Raw genomic sequence first — 21,570 nt, 5'->3', positions numbered from 1 at the left:
CACATTAGATTTGTTGTGTTGAAGCATTTTTACGTTCTTTACCAATGTAATTTTTAACACGCAAATTCACTCTCAGCGTTATAGTTACGGCAGGATTTATTATGTTTGGCCTCTTAGCTGCAATGAGCAGGGACCTCCTTATCCTTTTTAAGTGGGACTGAGTTTATAGTTTGCATCAGTGTTTTTGACAGCGTTCAATTTCCAAGGATTCATCATAAACTGACTTGAGTACAGATACAAGTTTTGAAGAAAATCTCCTGAAAAACTATGGGTAGCTTGATAACTCCCTGTGAAGTGGTTGGAATACTGAAACAGTCTTCAGATTTCTCTTCTCAAAAGATTTTGAAAGCTAAGTGGCATTCTCCTTCCACTTTAGTCCACAACTTGGTGTGGGTTCAAACATAAGAAAACATAAAAAATACTATGAGAGTTTGTTGGGAAAAAGTTGAATACTTTACAATTCTTTTGAAATGCACCATCATACATTTACACACAGGTATGATACTGAATATCTACGATGTTCAATCCTTCATTAAGTTCATTTTTACACCATCAAATTTTCTTTTTGACACCTCTAGCATGGATAAGAACATCTGGAGAAAGTCATATTTTTTCAATAAGTTGTATTATTTTGTCTCACACTGCTGGAGACGATGGATGATTATAAGCCTTTTATTTTACTGTAGCAGAACAAAAAAATAAAAGCATCATCAACAGTAACTTAAAAGTATGTATTTATATGTATCTGTAGCTAAAAAAAAAACAAGTTTATGTGGAGAAAGTGGAAAGGATGCAACAGGCTCTGGCCCAGCTCCAGGCAGCATGTGAGAAGAGAGAACAACTAGAACACCGTCTTCGTACAAGACTGGAAAGAGAACTGGAATCTCTACGTCTGCAGCAGGTAACCATTTCACAATTCTGTATTCCTAAAATATCTCCACAGTTCTGTATCAACTTTGTGACATTTCACTGCTAGTTTTGAACTAAAATTAAGTTTTGGTTTATATGCTTAATTCAGAGCAGTTTTTTCTCATATGTGCAAGTGGAAGGGAAGGCAATGTAGCTCTCACTCTGATTACAAAACATGAAACCAGTAGGGCACCACAGTGATTGATCAGGCAGTAATGTAATTTAGTTTGCTGCTTACTGTTCTTGTTTTTCAGTCAATTATGATTGCAAAGATGAAGCTGTTTTTGGACCTACTGCTGTCCAAAATACTGCTGTTCAGATTTTAACTAGCAATACCAAAACATTGATAACAATTAAAAGGAACTGTATACTACCTTAGATTATTGGAGAAAACGTGAACTTTTAAAAATGTTTTTCTTATGTCTTCTGCGTGTGTTTTTTTCTTCCCATCAATCTTCACATGTTAATCATGCCATTCAGCGTCAAGGAACCTCACAGAGCAGCGGCTTAGTGACATCAGAGTACAATGCCACAGCCCTAATGGAGCACCTGCGAGAGAAGGAGGAGCGCATTCTGGCTCTGGAGGCTGACATGACTAAATGGGAGCAGAAGTATTTAGAGGAAAGTGTAATGAGGCAGTTTGCCCTGGATGCAGCTGCGTCCGTTGCTGTGCAGAGGTGAGATTTTTGCAGTTGAAGACAACATCAGGTGTCAGGCCTAAATTTTGTCTTGTGTATGAACATATTTTTATCTTGACCAGTCTTATTTTACAACATTATGACAACTGGTTATAATGCTTAGTTTGTGCCATAAGTTGAAAACTAATCACAGGCTGACTCTTCCCAAAGCTCATAAAAAACTTTATAGACAGTTGAAATTCTGAATTCCCCTCAATCTTTCTGCTCTCGATATGGAGAGCAGGAAGAAACCGATAATTACTTAGTCATGATGAAATGACAACTCCCTCCCTGGACTTCTGTGGACATTCACAAAAGGTAAATAGAGAGCAAAAAAACTGGTAGCTTTTCTGTCAATTCTTAACTTGACTACATACTGAAAGGTAATTCAGCCATTTGATTCAAATGTGTTAAAAAAGCTGCAGCACAATGTCCCTTGAGAACTTGAGAAAAAGACCTCTGGTCAAGATAACCTTCTGCTTGTTTGAAAATTTGTCACTTGTGCTGTAGGGATACATCTGCAGCAGGGATAAACCATTCTCCGAGCAACAGCTATGATACTTCTGTTGAAGCTCGAATTCAGAAGGAAGAAGAAGAGATCCTAATGGCCAATCGTCGCTGTCTTGATATGGAGAGCAGGTTGGGTAACAAATACATATATAGCACATGTAAATTCATTCTGGGCTTTAAAATGTGTTTAAAATAGAAGATAACTGGACTTCTCTTGTTTTTTGAAGAAACTTCATGCAGCTCGTTCTGTACTGAACATGGTAGAGAGTAACAAGCTTACATCTTCAAGTCAGAACAATTTCAACTTATAGGGCCATTGAAGTCACATACATGTGAGTCATTGGCCCATCAGATATTGAGCTACATTGAGCTCAGTATTTGAGTTGTCTGCCTCTCAGTCCAAAAATATCCATAATAATGCCTCATAAGTTGTTTTCGTCACATGGTGCAAGATGTTGATTGCTGTGGGAAATGCCATGTAAGATGCCAAGCTGTTAAAAAGATGAAATCTGAATCTTCATTCATAGAAAAGTGTGTAATTTTTGTACTGAAAGTTTTCAGGAGGGAGAATTACTGAAACTTACCAAAACAATTCTAACTTATGAAATTGTGTGCAGACACACGTTGCCTTTTATAAATCCTAATTTGAGATTAGCTGCAAATTAGCATAAATCTTCAGAAAGCTCCCATCAGCTGTCTGAATAACCATGGCGACAGCCCTTGCTTGAGTTTGTGTTCAGCAACAGTTAATGATGATAATCAATTTTCACATGATCACATGATTATCCACATGATCATCTTACATAAATATAAGACATGAAATTAAAAGCACATTATTTAAAATAGAAAACAAAAAGGACAACTTTGATATTATGTGATGATCAATTCAGTTTATTTGTATATTGCCAATTCACAACAAATGTTGTCTCAAGGCACTTTACAAAAAAAGTCATTTTAATTCAACCATACATACACACATTCCAATTGATCCTAGTTATCAAACAGTACATTGAGCTCAGATAATTATTCATATTAGTTTAAAAGGTTTGTCTTTAAGGAAACCTAGCAGATCATTGATTTGCAGCATTCACTCCTGGATGAGCACATAGCTAAAGAATAGCATATTAGCTCTATGCATTGCTTTACCCAGAATCTTAGTTGCTGAGCTGAGCTAATTTCTCCTCCTAAAATTTGACAACTGAACTGATGGGGGTATGAAGTCAGATTAACTGGTCTGCATTGAGTTTTGCATGTATCCTGAGTCAGAGTGTCAGAAGGACAAGGTTTGCTCATGGAGTATCATTTCTGAAAAGGAATCTGATGAAGCATTAAAAAACAATCTAGATAAGGCACACTGTGAATTGTAAATTCTTCTGATTGTGAACAATCATATTATTAGTGTGGTAGAGTTCTCTTTTTTTGTTGTTGTTGTTTTTTTTGGGGGGGGGTTCCACTCACACATTTTTGCCATTCTGGACTAACTTTGCAGCTGTATAGTCCCTGCATTCTGATCTAACTCAAAGTTAATTCCTCATTACTGCAGGATTAAGAATCTTCATGCCCAGATCATTGAGAAAGATGCCATGATAAAGGTTCTTCATCAGCGCTCTAAGGAACCCATGAAGTCTGATGCACCATCTGCCATGCGTCCTTCTAAATCCTTGATGTCCATCTCCAACACTGGTCCAGGTGGTTCAGGACTGCTTTCGCACAACCTTGGGCTTAGCAGCTCACCAATCACTGAGGAGCGCAAGGATGCCAGCTGGAAGGGAAGCCTCGGTATAAACATGCTGTTCTTTTTCTTCTAATTTACTACAGGTGAAACTTGAGCTCTAAATTGGAAATGAAATTATTAACTGCTATAGCCTCATCAATTTATAAAGGACTTTGAATAAAAAGAATAATATAAACAAGTTATTAAATGACATTATTCAGGAGAACATTAAATACACTTATCGTTTCTGTTTCAATGCCATAAATAAATTGCAAACCACTACATCACAGTGGTCATAAATACTCCAAAAAGGCATTAATATTATGCAGTCAAGATCAGCAGTTCTGACTTAACATTTAGGAATTAAACATCTCTGTTGTTATAAGTGCATTTGCATACTTCACAAGAACATAATATGTTGTTTTTCTCAAGACCACAAAGACCAATTGTTTTTCTGGAGTAGAACCTTCATAGTGATCTCAGGAACTTCCGATCGGTCTCTGATAGTGCAAAGATTGATTGGGAAATGGGCCTGAAACCATTTCAGAGGTTATTATATTTCTTCCACAGGTTAATGTTATATATAGTAGTTTTTTTTATTCTCTTTCTCATTAGAAACTAAGGTGGCTCCATGTGCGAGCCATTAGCTCAGCTCAATGATAAAACAAAAGAGAGAAACAGTTTCTGTCAGCAAGTTAGATAAGCAATATGCAAAACATCACACATCGCCCTGTGTCAAGAGCTAACTATTCTCCATTTGGAGAAGTTGTGTCATACACTTTATATTTAGTTGAAGTATACCTTCTACAGAAGGCAGGATCTCCTGGGTTGGTACAGTTTTGTCTCCTGGACAGGAAGTAATGATTTCAGGTTGGTATAGTGGTCATAATCCTGGACAGTTAAGTAACTGTTGCTCTGAGTGTACTCACCAAAAAGAAACTCCCAAACTTGGGCTGCAAGAACAGAATGTCATTTTATTGTTGAAATGTTTTAAAAAAAACTGATTCCAATGTATTTCCTTTATGTTTCCACTCCAAAGTTCTAGACAATCTGACTAATGACAAAATGTTTTTATGAAGAGTAATTTATTTCCTAAAGCAGACTGTGGTTCATTAGGTAAGTTGTACTAAAACAAATGAGAATTAGAGGAGGGTGGGACTAAAATCAGATGTTAATTCTTCAAGAAGTTTTTCAGTTTTTTTATGGTTGTGTAGGAGTTCTGCTGGGTCCAGAATGTCGCACAGAGTCTCTGCGGACAGAATCCATCTCGTCATCCCCTTCCCCCGTACTTTCTACCACCCTGATGACTACAGGTCACTCAAAGACAGGCAGCCGGGACAGCTGCACACAGACTGACAAGGGTCAAGGCCAAGAAGCAAGCAAGCCCAGCCCTTCAGTCCTGCAGAGTATGACCCTGCCTGCCCGCCTATCAAGCCCGAGCCCAGTCTACATCCCAGATCGCTTAGCAGGTCAGCTCACATGCTAGCTTGTAGGATTATAAAATGATCAGCTCTTTCAAATTAATTTTACAATTTTTTGTAGAACTGTGTTTCAAACATAGTTCTTCTCAATGAACTCATTACATAAATAAGTCTAGTTATTTAGTTTTCTTTTAGAATTTTGAATGGCCACATACTGATCTTGTTCTATTCATAATGTTCAGTCAATATTTTCACATACCTTGTTGAAAGATTAGGTAACGCCAGCCTAGGTTACTCACAAGAAAGGCAACCATTTTTATTAGCACTGCATGTCTATGTTTTTCTGGATACAAAGGTATTATTACTCGTGTGCAATGTTTAAAACTGTATGGGAGAAGCAAGTAAAGGACTGAGGCAAAATAGATGAACAATAAAAGTTGTGCATCAAACCGAAGATCAGGGTTAACTTCACTTTCATTGTTCATCTTAAAACTTTTGTCTGACCTTTACATGTGTTTTTGTTATTTGCCGTCTTTGTGTAGAAGTTCCAGTGTTTCACAGCAGCACCTTTGAACGGAGGTTCCTTGTGCAGTCCCATTCACAGCAACAAGCTCTCTCGTCAGCTCCAGCAGTCCAGCAAGAATTAGACACAGACATCGTTGAAATCCTCATATGAAACCATGGCTTCAAGAAAAAAAAAGTATGCGTAAGTGATGGAATGGCAGCTTCATCACAAGAACTCTCTTAATCATCCTGCACAGTGAGAGCTGCATCTCAGTCCTGAGACATTTTGATTTATCTTTTCATCCAATATCCTTTCATTCTATAATTTTAGCCTGACTGAAGAAAGAACAAGATTGCAAGGGGTACAACTCTGTATCAAAAATAGGCCTGAAGCAATTTCAGAGGTGATATTTTTTCCACTGGTTTCTGTTGTAATGTATTCTTGAAAGTAGTAGGGAATTAAATATACACTTTTTAAAAAAATGTACATAGTTAGACAATACTGAGGAGCAAAGTCCCCTCCAAACTCGGATACATTTCATTTGGGATTTCTGTATCTGAGTCAAAGTGTTCTATTTGTTACACTTTTGTGTTTAATAAGTAGTTGTTGTGTTTAATTATTAGTGATCCTATTACTACAGTCACTATACAGTCACTGTATTACTAACTGTAGTACCAAGTGTTTTTAGCACATCTAACAGACTTTATAAAGTTTTCCAACAAACAAGTTTTCCAACTGGTTTTGTTCAGCTTTCTGAAAAGATAGAGATGAAAGAGCATCGCTTTTTCAAGGTATAGTAACCATTTCAAATATTAAAAAATTTATCCAGACAAATTGCATTGGAACAATTGTATATACTGTTGTTTGCAATATTTATTGTACAGATTACCACATCTGCTTTACGCTTTATTTTAAGGCATTTGGTCGTGTGTGTGTGCGTGTGTGTGTGTGTGTGTGTGTGTGTGTTTGTATATCTTAGACATTAGAGACACATATGCAGTCAGGACTGATATCAACTAGTGTTTAACAAACCCTTCACATACAGAGGTTTACTTTCTGTCTGTTGTTTCCAACTTAAAACCACAAATTTAAAAAGCTACAAACATGACAAATCATAAATGACTTAGAAGTTCAGCCTTTTAACCTTCTCTAAATATTAGTATGTGTATCTTAATTCAATTAAATCAGCCTGTCATTTTGCAATGTTTACATTCATACATGCGTACATACATACATTCATTTTTGCATTAATTAAAAAAGAGAAGTTAATCAGATAATTTTATTACCACACCATGTTGCCCTCTCTAACCTTAAAATGCAATTTGTTTTCAAGCAAGACCATTTACTGTCAGCCAATTGGAAGATGAGATTTGAACATGAGCATTAAAAGCTTATAGAATGCATATGCATATCCAGTGCTGGAAAATATAGTTACATTTAAGGCTTCATTTTATTTCACATAAAATACCCTGAATATATGCAAAATCATTACTGCCTTTAACAAGATAAAAAGAACTTCTGTAAACTCCATTCAGAAAGACCAACAGGTTGGGACACAAAACCAGGACCTTCTAGTTTCTACCAACCACACCACAGCCCACAATTCAATTCATTTCATTTCAATTGAATTGAATTGAATTCAGTTTTATTTAAATAGCACAAATTCACATTAAATGTCATCTCAAAGGACTTTACAAAATCTCTTTTCAATTTAATCACAAATATATTCCAACTGATCCTAGTTATCAAACAGTACTGTATGCTTAAATAGTTATTCACTGAAGTTTAAAAAGTTTCTGTGTAATGAAACACTGCAGATGACATCGAGTCATTGACTTGCAGTATTAACTCTTTCTGGACCAGCATGTAGCAACAATCACATGTACTGTGATGATGATTTAACAGCATTCCCTCATACTGAGCATGAATGGAGCAACAGTGGAGTGGAAGAACTTTAATAAGAAGAAACCTCCAGAAAAACTTGGCTTAGTCCAAACGACCCTCTGCCACAACCCACTGGGAGTTTGAGAAGACACAGCAGGGACACAAAAAAGAAACAGATGAGCTAATGTAGGATTGTTTTTCATTTTTATGAAAGTAAGTTATTAGCAGGAGAGGAAGTTGATGGAAGCATTATCTCAGCTAATTTCTTCCTCCAGGAAGGTATCACAGCTGTTGCCCCTTGGGCTCCAAAAACTGTCATCAGTAATTCCAGTAACTGGTAATAAATCTTTAAATCTCTGAAGAAGAACTTTGGCCACCCCTTATTTTTTTTCTATAAAGGTTTTAATTTAGTCAAGTTGTACAATTTAGAGCAAAATTAGCATGCTTATAGTAACTCCCGACCACCTGAGTTGATTTCACTTCATAGTTGGCTAGATCATTTAAAAGCCTTCATTTTAATAACATTCCTCTAAAGGATTTTCTGTTAAAGAGAAGTATTAAAGAGCACCATAAAATATGGTGAGTCAGGTGAAACAAGAAAGCATCCCCAGACCATCACATCACCTTGTTTCAATGGAGTGATGTTGCTTTTTTAATGCTTTGTCAGTTCTGATATAACTAGAGATGCAGCTATGACATTCTTTATAGTGTTTCCTGGTTGTTCCATATTCTCTGAATTAGTCATTAATAGGTCCAGCTGTGGTTTAGTAGAGTCTCAAAGTCTTAATTTGTAAGATCTTCCAAACTGATATACCAATGACTGTTTGCTGACTTTCTGGAATTTGGGGCAAATTAGAAAATAGTATGTGTTTATTATTTATATCCACCTGGTGCTTGTTGCCAGAATGTTTTATTTAGGTGATTTTCTAATTCTACAGGTCTGACAAGAGTCGGGCCTTGATGTGTAATGTGGCAAAACACTTTACTATTTCAGAGTGTTATTTTGATTTGAAAAGCTTTTTTGCTTAATAAATATACATAACTTGAATACATGTTCCTTCAGTCACTCAGTTGTTGCCTGATGTTAAAATGTTTTGCTCAAAAACATTCATTTCAACATTACTTTCCCATAACTCTGTCATATGATCATTCTTTCATAAAACCAGGTCTGCGTGCTGCATGACAGAGAACTCTTATGAACAAATTTTATTCTCAGACAGCACACTACATGTATTCATTGTGAATGTGCCCTAATTTTTGAATTTTGAATCTTTGGGGCTAAAAATTATGTTTTTCACATTAACTTGCATGAAATGTGTTTTTCAAAGGAGGTTAGAAAGTTACAGAAGAGGCAAGGACTGAAAATACAAAACAAACATAATTTAAGAACATATTTGGAACTGTAAGGTTAGAAAAAGAGCAATTTCATTTCTTTGCAGCAGTCACAGTGGACAGTTTAGGTTTTGTTCTGAATGTTTGGCTTTGTGTTAAAATTTACATCATGAAAGTAGTCAGTCATTCCACTGTTGGCTACAAATCCAACACAGCAGCACTAAGACAACTACACTGCCACAACTTAGTGAAGGTGCCACATACTAGGTCACATGTAACCAGCACATATTCGACCAAACAATAATGTCACAAAATGTAGTTTTCAAAAAGGAAAAATGTCACAGCTGGGCATAATTGTGTGAAATTCTTACAAATATTGAATTTGGAATCAGTTCTTTCAGTTTGTATCAGTTTAACACAATGAAGTGGGAGCACAAATAGCTCAGTACAGCCAAATGCAGTTACATCTATTTTGTAGAAGAAGTTCCAGTGAACTGGAAGTTGATAGTTGAAATCCACTTTGACCCTTTGAAAATAGAGATGATTATCTTTCCCTATCACTATGAAAAGGTATTTGAATGTATTTTCTTCTGCAAACTAACTTACCTGTCACTGTTGAAGTGGAATGGACATTTTAACCAAACCTGGGTATATTTTTAAATAAGTTATGCGTATGTTGTATTCTGTTTTGTACTTTATATTCTGTGTCAATTAACCTAAATAAACAGCACTTTTCTTCATTTGAGCAGTGTTTAAAAGTGGTTTATTGAGTTGAAGAATGGTAATCTGTCACATGCACAGCTGCGCGTGCACACACACGCACATCTTTCTGTTTGAGTGCATATTTAAAAGATTGAAATAAGTATAAATTCACTTCAGTGATATGTGGCCAATGACGCAAGTTTTCTGTTCATTGTTTCAGACTCAAAAATGTATCAAACACAAATCTCACTATAAAATGTTATAACTTCATTTATGCTCTTATAAGGGGCACAGCGATGGCAAAGTGGACAGATCTTTTAAGAAAAGTGTTTCAGAAGACTTGAGTTCTGTGATTTGTTTCTTGTCTCTCCAGCCTGTAATTCATTTAAAGCTTCTTTCTTACAATGTGACTGCTCCTCTAACACTACACCCCAGACTAGTGAAGACACACTGAATTTAATAGACCAGCTTTCATTTTCATCAGATCACAAGAAATTGATAATTACTGATGATTACTAAATCATTAGTAATTATTTTTGAAAAGCTCATTTGATACATTAGTAATTCTTTCCACTAATTGTTTTGGAGTCACAATAAATCATGCTGGAAACCACATGTTGGTCAGTTCACTTGTTGAACTTTGAAGTAAGAAGAAGACTTCAAAGTCAGAAGTCTTATTCTGACGTTGAAGAAGATTGAATACTTCTTCAAAGTCATCAGAGAAGAAGTATGCAATTTATTGACTCCTTTCATTATTTCTATGCGACGAATACCTCAATGCATTATATGTAAGTGTTCTCTAAGAACTTGCAGCTGATCTAAAAACGGAACACGAAGGAGATTTTGATATTTAATTTTACTTTTTAAAATTCTATAATTACTGACCTGGCTGTGCTGAGCTGGAGTTATAGTAAGTTATCGTGTGTGTAGATCTGGTGTAATTAGATTAAACAAAATTTCATTTCTGACTGCAAATTTGTTCAATTTTTAGCTTTGTATTGGTGGACTTCCATCCGTCTATCCATCCATCATACACATACACTCATTCCTAGTGGGGCTGTGAGGGGTGCTGCTGCCGATCTCCAACGATCTTGGTGGCCTTCCAAAGGACTTCTGAAGCAAACTGATCAAACTGCATCTCCCAGCATTCATAGCACTGGACCCCTCTTGTTGACATCATTGAGATGATAAAGGAATATGGTGTCACAAATTTTCAATTTTTCCGCTGGGGCCATAGAATCAAAAACTGCAAAGTAATAAGAATAAAAAATAACTTGTTAAATCTTCTCTATTTAATTCTAAGTTTTCAGAACTGAATCTTTTGTTGATCCAATTCAGTTATTTTTCTGATTTGAAATATAACAGCAAGTTTTAGTCAGTGCAACATATGTAACTTGCACAGTGGACAGTTTGTACATTACCAGCATAAGCAGTCAATATTTTATGAACAATTTTGAGAATAAGATGCACAATTAATTGGATACTTTTACACTTAAAAATAAAAATAGATTGGCTTATGGCTACAACAAGGCTTACACATTTTAAGGGAATGTAAACAGATTTTGAAAGAAATGAAGGAAAAATTAGTTTTTAAAAAATTACATAAAATGTATTTTATCTCATCCTACCCACACCTTATCGTTTTGTTACATACATTTAAAATGAAACCATCATCTTTTTTTATCATTTATATTTTTGTCCATTATTTCATTTTTAAAGCTCTAACTTAGTTAGGTTTTACGTGTGCAGACCAACATCATATGAAATTGAATCTGAACTGAATTTTCTCTTTTCAGTTCAGAAAAGAGAAAATTCAGAATGGGAGTACCATTGGCACAAATGAGCAACGCTGTTAGAGAGGCCCAAGACATAAGGAAGACTACCCTCATTAATTACTTTATTAACAGTTAGACATAGTCTATAAAGTCTGTTTTTATGCTGTATATTTGCCCTTATTTTCATATGTCTGCGAATCTATATGCTTTTGTATATATATATATATATATATATATATATATATATATATATATATATATATATATATATATATATATATATATATATATATATATATATATATATATACACACACACAGTGGTGCCTGTGGACATCGGGGCCCTCTGGGTTTTCTAAATTAACATTTGTATTATTCTTGTAAACACCTATATGAAAAAGTATCTTGTCTCTTGTGTCCACTTGCTGAGTGTTGGCTTATCTACCAACATTCAGCTGAGTTCCAGAGATTAATTGAAGGCCGTGTTTCGGACACCAGACACAGTAGTGACAGGAGAACTCCTGCCTTTTGGGAGCACTAGGGAGAAGAGGAAGAAGCAAATGCTTATAACACTCAGAATGATCACTCCTGAGATGAGTATGCTGGTCACTGTGTCCATGTGAAACTCTGGAGCATTCAGAAGAGCTGCAGCAGTGGAAAGAAACAAACAAGTTGTTAACCCTTTTCATATTTCATGCACACATTCTGTACTTGCTCTTGCTAAAACATCAGCATGATGATTTTCTATTATAATGCATGTGTAAAACAACACATGCATTATAAGATGATATACAACCCATTCCCCACCCTTTTAAAACCAGTAGACAAGGTAATCATCAATAGTATTTTCAACTGTTGATGGCTTCCATTTTAATTCTGTTATAAAACAACCAAATGGGCCACTGGCAAGGTTTTCATTTGATTTTTGAAAAAGTATAATTAGATTTCTGGGATATCAGTTCAAGACCCCATAATGAATTGAAATGACTCTGCGGTACGGTTAAAAGTAAAATTTTTAGAATCTGCTTGGGAGTGAGACATGTATGTAAATGAAATTACATACATACATAACACAGTAAGTTATATTTTATGGTCCTCTTTGTTTCATAATGTACATCATTCTTATTAACATTTAGTTGATTTTATTCTCTAAATGTGTCATAAATTAATCTTCAAATTAAAACCTATTAAGCAGTTTAAGTCAAAGCAATAACACAAATTGGAGTGCTTACCCAGCTGAGAATTATTACTTGGTGTTTGATCTGTGAATAAAAAAATAATAGGTAATTACATTCAAGCAGTGAAGCTAAACGAACAACATTTTTAGACAAGGTATATACTTTTAATTGAAAATGTAAAGTGTCTCAGTAGTTATAATAGCATGAGCTCTTTGCCTCAAAATGCTGCTTTAACAGTGCTTATTAACAGTTAGATTCATCCATAAAACCTAGTCATACATACAGTCCAAAACAATGAGATTTCTTTTTTAGTGATGTGGCAGCCACTTCAAATTTGCAGACTCTATCCATAACCATGAAATTATTTATATTCATGTATTTTGCTTTAAATATGGTACCCCAAGATTTTCAGACGTCACCTGTTGACCACTTTTTCTAAACTTTCTGGGAGTACCATTGGCACAAATGAGCAACGCTGTTAGAGAGGCCCAAGACATAAGGAAGACTACCCTCATTAATTTATCTGGAACAGATACATCTTCAATGAACTTTGTTCCAGTTAGTTGAAATCACATTAAAGTGCACTGTTTAGAACAAGCCTTTGTGTTTTTATTGGAGAGTTCCTTCTTCGCAAAGAAGAACAGGTTGATTGCTAAAATTATTGAGGATGAAGACTAGTCTGTACCACTTCGAGTGATGATGGGCCCCGCAGTCAGAACAGCATTTCCTGATGACTTGCTTGATTGTTTTCCTTCTGAAATAGCTCTCTTTTTCTTGCTGCCACAGATCTATGACAAAAAGCACATAAAAAAATCACTCACTGTGGTCACTAAGACAAACGGGTGTGATAAATGTGGTTGAATTAATTACTTTAATTTCCCTTTGCAGTTACTAAAGTATTTTTGAATTCAAATTTAATGTGATTCAGCAACTATTGTTTGATAATAATAAAATATGTTCTCTTTGTAAAGACAGCCACTGTTTTCTATGTGTTTTGTGCTTCGTTACATGAAGCAGTCCCATCAGGAGCTTCAAACAGATGGATGCTTGGAAGCTGAAACCGCAACTTTTCCCCTCAGTTCTAGGAGTGCACTGATTTATTGGCCACCCAATTTATCGGTACTGATTTCTTTAATTTTGGAAGATCGGTAATCAGCTGATTTTTACATGTGAACCCAATCTTATCCATCCATGTATCGACTTCGGCAAAGGTCTAAAAATCAACCACTGTGCTTGTCTTTTCTCCCATGACAGACAAACTGGCCGACCAGGTCATGCCTGCACATTTACAGTTAACAATAGTCACCCCATTTTTGCCAATTCAGCAATTTTCTTTATATATTGAGCAACATTTCAGACAAAAAATTGGTGTCGGCCAAAATCGGAATCTGTATGTTAGGCTTTTTAAAAGATTGGTAATCGGCGATTGGCCAGAAAACTGCAATCGGTACACGCCTACTCATGTTTAGAACTAATGCTAAACATCAGTTCTCTTTGCAGTTGTAATGTTAGGATTATAATTTTTATCAATTGGCCGAATTTTGCAATTTTTTTTTCTTTTTTAATTTTTAAAGGTAGTGAAGTTAAATGTTTTTTCTACATCAGAAAATAGAAAATGTAAAATAATTTGTTGTCCCTATAGTCAGGAATCCCAATAACATCTTAACATAAATATAGGGCTTTCCATGATGTTTATTCAGAAAATTTAAAGTTCACAGCAACTTCTGTGTATTTCAAAGGGAGTATTGGTCCTTTTGGTAACACTTTATTTAACTTGTTGTAAATAAGACTGTCATGACACCGTCATAAACATGACAAACATTAGTAAGTCTTCATGAATACTTATGATTGTTGTCATAAAGAGTCATATGGTAAATCATGACACTTTTAATACAAACTTGACATTATTCAAAATGTCTTCATTATGACAACTTGACATTAACCACAAAATCATGATCTGACATAAATTTGTTATAAAAGTATTTCTGATTAAACTTTAGCTTTCATAACATAAAGCTACATAACATCAAAATCACAAAAAATATAGGCTTCAAACACTTGTAATGAATCCATAAATGTCAATAAATATGCTAATAATTTTGCTTTGGCTCAGTTTTACATGAGACCAATTAAATAGAAAGTACTGTTGAACTCTGCTACTGTTTGTATCCTGTGAAACTGCTTCATTCAACCTCATATAAACTTAAATACAGCTCTTCAACATTCTCTTGATGAGTCCTTTTGAGTAAAAGCTATTTAGGCTAATGAATATCTGACACATCCCAACAGTGGACACTGAGGACCAGGGTTGGAGACTAATGCTAAACATCAGATGAATGTGTTGGATGCTGAAAAGGTTCCCACTCATATATTTTTCCCTTTTAAAAAATCTGTAACGACACTTTGTTTAAACACTCTTCCAATGTGTCTGTGCATATGTGCTTTTTGTTTGTCTCACTGGCATGAGCATTGGACAGTCATCTGCGCGGCATAGCTTGGTAACACAGTGGAGAAAAACAGTGGACATCTTCTGATTCTTGTGCTTGACAAAACGGAATACTTCAAAGGCAAAGCGACCCATTTGGCTTTTCCCATTCTCAAGGACAGTGGTCTGTGGGTCCTTATCACAGCTGGCTCAGGAAACAAAACGTTATAAAAGATAATTATAAAAGGGGCAAGTTAAAGTTATCAAATGAACTGTATCAAAACATTTTTTTTTAATACTTTAAGTTACCTAAAGAAAAGGTCATAGCGCAGCTCATCATTCGGATTCCCAGAGGGTGTAGTGTAACAGTAGTCCATTAGAACGTTCCATCTGTTTAATAGTAAAATATTATTTATTTGACTGAGAAAATTCATCCTGAAGTAATGTTTGTGTTAGTGAGGGATAGAAAGGAGTACTAATGAATTATTATTGATCATAAAACATAGCAATGTCACAATTTTTCAAAACTAATATCATATTTGATCTTCTTATAGAAGTGTCTTTAATACATTTAAGAAGCTGAGATTTTATTTCTTGCATTTATTTTCATCTGAGTACGAGTCCTCCATGGATTTTTTTCTTTCTTTTTTTTTTTTGACTAAGAGATGGGAGGAAATACAATGAATTTTCTTATCTGTTAGTAACAGAGAAAATAAGCCACTGATTGCTGGAACAATGCTGTCTTTGTCAAATATACCTGTACCATAAGTCGAGCTGATCACTTGCAAATTTGAAATTAATCAACAAGTACTCATGTCTAGACATTCATTCATAAATATATCATTGTCAATGCAGACAAAACTTTTTCAAAATGTATCCAAATTACAAACTAGTTGTTTCAAAATACAGTGTACATACCATGGAAACAAGCAGCTTTACTATATATATATATATATATATATATATATATATATATATATGTATATATATATATATATATATATATATATATATATATATATATATATATATACTATATATATATATATATTGTCTCTAATATATATATTATATATATATATATATATATATATATATATATATATATATATATTGTCTCTAATATATATATTTATATATATATATATATATATATATATATATATATATATATATATATATATATATATATATATATATATATGTGTGTTTTTGTCTCTAATATATATGTATATATATATTATATATATACTATATATATATATATATATATATATATATATATATATATATATATATATATATATATATATAGAAGTTGATAGAAGTTTCTAGAAGTTGATAGAGGCCCCTCTATCAGAAAAAAATGTCTATTTCTGTTGCCCTTGATCTACATTGGTTTACATTCAGAGGAAACAGGTTCATAGAGAATGCCACACACCCAAAAAATTGTCTCTAATTAACAAGATTCTGGCAACTGAAGAACCACAACCACTGTAAATTAGAGACTTTTTTTTTGCAGTGTAAAGCTCTCCATTTAACCCTCGGCCACCTGTATTATTTATTTATTAATACTATTAACTTTACTGAACAACAGTAATAATAATTCAGAATTTAAAGCAGTACCATGGTATCAGTAGTTCACTGTGTACCCCAATACTGGACTTCCCAAGCAATATGAGGTTGGGGAACCAGATCTCCTCCACTCTTATACTTAAATATTGGCACAAAACTGTCTTTAGTCCCTTCTTCTGCTCTTCTTTAACAACAGTGAACATTAACATTGTTAAATTTGTTGATGGCTCCACTATGGTGATGGTGTCATCAACTACAATAAATCAACCTCCAGGGAGAAGGTCCTGCATCTGAGGTTGATAGTGTGACAATAACCTGTCTCTAAAATATTGTAATAAAATTGATCTCATAAGAGGGAGACTAACTGTGCAAAAAAAAAAAAAAAATCCATTAACACTAGTGGGAAATTAAAAATGATAAAAATGAACACTTGTTTTCATGTCTGGTTGACATGTGAGTACCTCCTGTCCAGGTTGGTGGCTTTGACAGCTGCAAACACCCGTGTCTTCAGGGTCAGTCCTGCTACAGGAATGGACAGCTGCTGAATGTATGATGAGTCCTATAAAGAAAGAACAATCACATTCAGATCTTCTTCCTGTCATGTTGTAACATAACCACTATGTTTTGATTTTCTCAGCAACTATAATAAATGTTAAAAAGGCCAAGCTGTCTAGTGGAACAGTTGTGGATTTCATTATAAATAAAAACATAAGAAAAAAAATGTCGAAGTTCCACTGTTAAAAAACTGATGTAAATCATGTTTGGTGCCAGGTGTGTGGGAATTGGTGATAAAAAGGGGGCGTGTGCGCCGAAAGGCGCGGCGCAATCAGTAAGAAAGACGCTCATGTGTCGATCTGTGCAGCGGGAGTTTTGGCCTTATCCTTAGTGTCTGTTTAATCCAAAGAAAAGTAACAAAAAGATAAAACATCGATTAAGGTTCGATTAAGGTTCGTCCCAGCGCCACAGATCGGGCCCGGAAGCCTGGACCGGAGGGTGCACCGAGGGAACGCCGCCCGGTGCAGAAGGACGACGACAGTCCATGGAGGAAACACCGGGGGGGAAAGGGACGCTCCCGGTGAGATCTGGACTTTATTTTTCTTTTGGGGGGTTTTTTGGGTGGTACCACTCTTCTTTTTTCTCATCTTTTTTGGGGTTCTTTTTTGACGTTTTGGATTTTTCTTGGGGAAGAAGACGGGGATTAATACGGAGCGACGCTTCCAGGTCGTGGTTAGATTTGGAAGTATGGGACTCCTTTATGGACAAAAATATAAAAAAGGAACAGGACTTTTGGGATTTTCTATTTTTTTAAGTGTGGTTTGTGAATCGGCCTGACAAGGCAAATCAGACTCTTGATATTTTGGGGGGGTTTTGATGTTGATTTAGGTTGATTAACTATTCAAATTTTGGGTTTCTGAATAAATTATTTCTGGTGCAAACCTTTAATTTCATACTGAGTGGGTGAACATTTGTTTTTTATCAAACTGATTCTGGTAACACTTTTAACCTTTACCTGGAACAAGATCCCCCTTGTGTGTTTCTTTGTGAGTTCTGCTTTAATCAAGCCGAATATTACAATTTGTTGTGTTCAAACACACCTTACATAACCAGTCAGCTCCATCACTAATTCTTAATTGTTCAGTTTAATCTCAGAATTGAGTTTTTTGGGTAAGAAGAATCAAAAATAAAACCATGTATAGATGCAGAAAAAGTTTTAGGAAACTTGTGTCTTGTCATGCATCAACGTGAACTCTCGCAAAAAGTATGTGTGACACAAGAAAAGAGTTGACCATATTGTGAAAAACTATTTGAACTTACATTGTAAAGCAGCAGATTCAGCGTGCTGATGAATGTACCATTGCTTTCTTTCACTGAGATTGCAGCTGATGACCTTTCATGAAAGAAAACAAAATACTTCATCATAAAACTAAAACCAACGATGTTGATGCAGACATCATAGTTTTTCCATCTTATTGAGTTTTCGATAACTATTTTTGACATAATGTATACAGTAATTCAGTTATTTAATTTCTTAAAACTGTAGTATTAACATTTTGCAGTTGCTATTTGGGTGCACCTCTGATTGTATTCCAATATAGAGTCCAATACAGTCTTAAGTATATTACTTTAAAAGTAAGTTGAGTTCACTCTTGCCTTTTCTAATAAAAAGTGATATGAAATGTCAGATGGACTATAACATTTAATATTCTTAGAACTTCTAGCCTTCTTCTAAGACCTCTAGAAGAAGTGAATCACAGATCATGAGACTTACGAGGCCAGCTGTGTGTTGTTGACCAGATACTCTAGAGGATAACTGCAACTGTATTTGTAGAGTAAACCTGGGAGATAGCTGATGATAGTAGGTGGATCTGGGGTATCAATATAACCTGATATGTTTCCAATTTGCACCAGAGAGAGATTTCCATAGGCATTGGGTCCCTGAGCTGTGGACACCTGTGTTGAAGGAAACATCATCAGGAAAAGCACTTTTATACAAAATAAATCTGTGAGCTTAATGATAATGCAGTTTCACAAAAATGCAAATTAGGTATGATTAAATTGATAAAAGCAATTGCTTTCCTTTACATGAAGGGGTGTGTAAATGTAATCAGCTCTATTCTTGGGTTTTATTTTTATTTCAGCCTTACATTCTAAATAACCTTATGTACAAAATTTAGACTGTTAAACTGTATTCTACTTACCACCAGGGCATTTCCACATGACTCCAATGTTGCCAAGCTAATACTAAAGATCACAACAGTTGGAAATGTGTTGTTATTAATAAATCCTCGGCAATGTGCATCTCCATGACGACCATTTAGAGCCAAATCTGAATCAGTGTAGCCAGAGAAAAGTACTGGACAAAAGTTGACCTTAAGAGTGATAGTTTGAACCCCACAGTACACACTGATATCCCGCTCAGCTGAAAGACACACATACACATTTTGAAAGACATCAAAAATACTTAGCATTTTGTTTTGCACATTAAATTTTTGCACATATCAAACCCACAGCCATCTTCTTCACTGCACATTCACATTAGATTGTGAAATGTAAAAAGAAATGTGTTGTTTCCTACATTCTAAAACATGTGACATTAAAGAATGTATTAAAAAATATACAATGATTCAGCGATTTACTTTAAGTAATTTGGTATTTTCTATAAAATAAAATAGTTTTTCTTTCCAGTGTCTCACCAGGGAAGCGACTATGGAAGTTGGAATCACAGTTGTATCCATTGAACTGAGCTCCCACTGAAAAGATCTGGCAAAGAATTAAAAAAATCCAAAATGTATGTTCCATTTCAGTACCTGTAACACAATAAAAATCAAATGTAAGCACAAGCGTCTTTTCCTGTCAGCTGAGACTAGAGTGCGATCAATGGTATATTTTCATGTTAGTCGGAGTGGTAAATTACACAAACAAACCTTCACTTTCCCAAGGAGCTCAGGTCAAAGCAGTTAAATATCTTTCTTTCAACTCTGACTTAGATTTGTTGTACATTCGTCTTCACTTTTTACTGATAGCTATAGTAATTTAAAAAATTACATAGGTAAAGCTTTCCTTGGAAAATATCACTGCACCATAAAATCTTCATATATCATTGCCGTTCATAAATAAGGTAGATATCAGTAAAATCAAGATACACACTGCTCTAAAGCTGATTGTTCCTCCCTGACTGTGGCGACAATCAAAGTACTTACTGTGGTTCCTGGAAGCCAGCAAGTCAGTCCTTCTCCATAAGCCTGGAACAGACGAGGGAATGGTTTGCACAGCATCCCCACCTGACAACTAGAAACAGAACCCTGCACCACAGCTGAAAAACAAACCCTACACATAAGGACCTCATTATTTGAAGATGTCAACAAAAAACGGCTGTCCACATGGAACATGGGAAAATCCATCAAATCTGAATGCGTTATACAAATCCTTTCACCTCCTCAGAAATATGAGCAGGTTTTGAAGTTTCCCACTCATATCCTTTTGGCCCAATCTGGCTCACAAATGGTTAGTCGCTGCAAGAGGTCTGGTGGCAGAGGTAGTTGTGTTCAGGTGCGGGGGAAAGAGGGGCCTAATTACCTTCTCATCACTCCAGTGGTCTTGGTCTGACGATTGAGAAGTTTCTTTCTGCTGGGACCAGTTGTGGAATGCAAAACCAAGGACACAGACTCTGCAAGAAACTTGTCAAGCTTTGTGTATGGTGGCTTTCAGTCAGCACAGCAGCAGGCAAACTGCTTGGTGGGGCTGTTAACTGCTGCAGAATTGCAGAATACAACCCCTAGATTTTGATTCCAACTCCTCGAATTCCCTTCACATTAGAAGGGCTTTTTAAAAGAGTCTCAGGGGATTAGCAGGTCTGTAACTGTCCCATCTTCCATATGGAAACCAGATCTGATGTGGTAGAAAGCGGACACACAGGGTCCAGTGAACATGGAACATCAAATGTTCCATGTTCAAATAGTGGCGTAAACCCCTCATTCAAGACCCATTGATTTTTTTTAAATTATTATTCTAAATTCTATTCATAAAATTTGCTTAATCTTAAAAAAAATTTGTATTCTGTTATGAAGAATTTATTTTTTTTTTTACTGAAGCTGCCCTTACCTTTAAGAAGATGAAAAGTCTCTCCTAATCATTATCTAACGTGTTTCAAGTGGTGTAAAACACGTTCAAAGCTTGTATTACATAAAAACAGCTTAAAGGACCAGTATTATGTAAAACTGACTTTTTTGATTCTTGGAGTGTTACTTTGATTATTTTATGCTTTTTAGAGAAATCCTGAAATCTCCCCTGGTAGTCATTCGGGGGCCTAAGTTCTTGCTCCCACTGAGTGCCACCTTTTCCACACGTCTCCTCCTTGGTGCTGTAATGTCCAAGCTTCCGAGTTACAGGACGCCCTTACTCTACATTTTCCCCTACTTGACTCCTCTAGAATACTGCTAGAAACAACTAGCAAACACCTGCT

The 21,570-nt window shown here is 35.3% G+C and overlaps 2 protein-coding genes across 5 annotated transcripts in view; one reads left to right on the top strand and one right to left on the bottom strand.

The window, feature by feature from the left end:
- Positions 1–9,697, top strand: part of amot (angiomotin) — a 28,962-nt gene extending 19,265 nt beyond the window's left edge. For all 3 annotated transcript variants that reach the window (XM_055023445.1, XM_055023447.1, XM_055023446.1), the window contains 6 exons: positions 752–901; positions 1,390–1,586; positions 2,097–2,225; positions 3,640–3,875; positions 5,025–5,279; positions 5,774–9,697. In XM_055023445.1, coding sequence (XP_054879420.1) covers positions 752–901; positions 1,390–1,586; positions 2,097–2,225; positions 3,640–3,875; positions 5,025–5,279; positions 5,774–5,907 — 1,101 coding nt within the window. In that variant the 3' untranslated portion in view covers positions 5,908–9,697. The remainder of the gene's footprint in view (positions 1–751; positions 902–1,389; positions 1,587–2,096; positions 2,226–3,639; positions 3,876–5,024; positions 5,280–5,773) is intronic.
- Positions 9,698–11,758: 2,061 nt separating this feature from the next.
- On the bottom strand, positions 11,759–20,759 carry zpld1a (zona pellucida-like domain containing 1a). 2 transcript variants are annotated; one of them, XM_055023455.1, is made up of 11 exons: positions 20,309–20,759; positions 19,802–19,915; positions 19,307–19,527; positions 18,877–19,058; positions 18,423–18,495; positions 17,069–17,166; positions 15,342–15,422; positions 15,066–15,237; positions 13,293–13,395; positions 12,662–12,691; positions 11,759–12,074 (listed from the first exon to the last, which is right to left on the bottom strand). In XM_055023455.1, exons 2-11 carry the CDS (start codon positions 19,905–19,907, stop codon positions 11,899–11,901), a joined length of 1,242 nt encoding a protein of 413 aa, XP_054879430.1. In that variant the 5' UTR covers positions 19,908–19,915; positions 20,309–20,759; the 3' UTR covers positions 11,759–11,898. The 2 variants fall into 2 exon arrangements, with proteins under 2 accessions (XP_054879430.1, XP_054879431.1); XM_055023456.1 differs by lacking the exon at positions 20,309–20,759 and having other exon boundaries at positions 19,802–19,982.
- Between the last annotated feature and the right edge of the window lie 811 nt (positions 20,760–21,570).

The sequence above is a fragment of the Poeciliopsis prolifica genome, unplaced genomic scaffold (assembly GCF_027474105.1).
Source record: "Poeciliopsis prolifica strain line A6 unplaced genomic scaffold, Auburn_PproV2 SCAFFOLD101, whole genome shotgun sequence".
NCBI classification, from domain to species: domain Eukaryota; kingdom Metazoa; phylum Chordata; class Actinopteri; order Cyprinodontiformes; family Poeciliidae; genus Poeciliopsis; species Poeciliopsis prolifica.
Note: the sequence above shows the minus strand (reverse complement) of the source record. Positions and strands in the feature narration are given on the sequence as shown.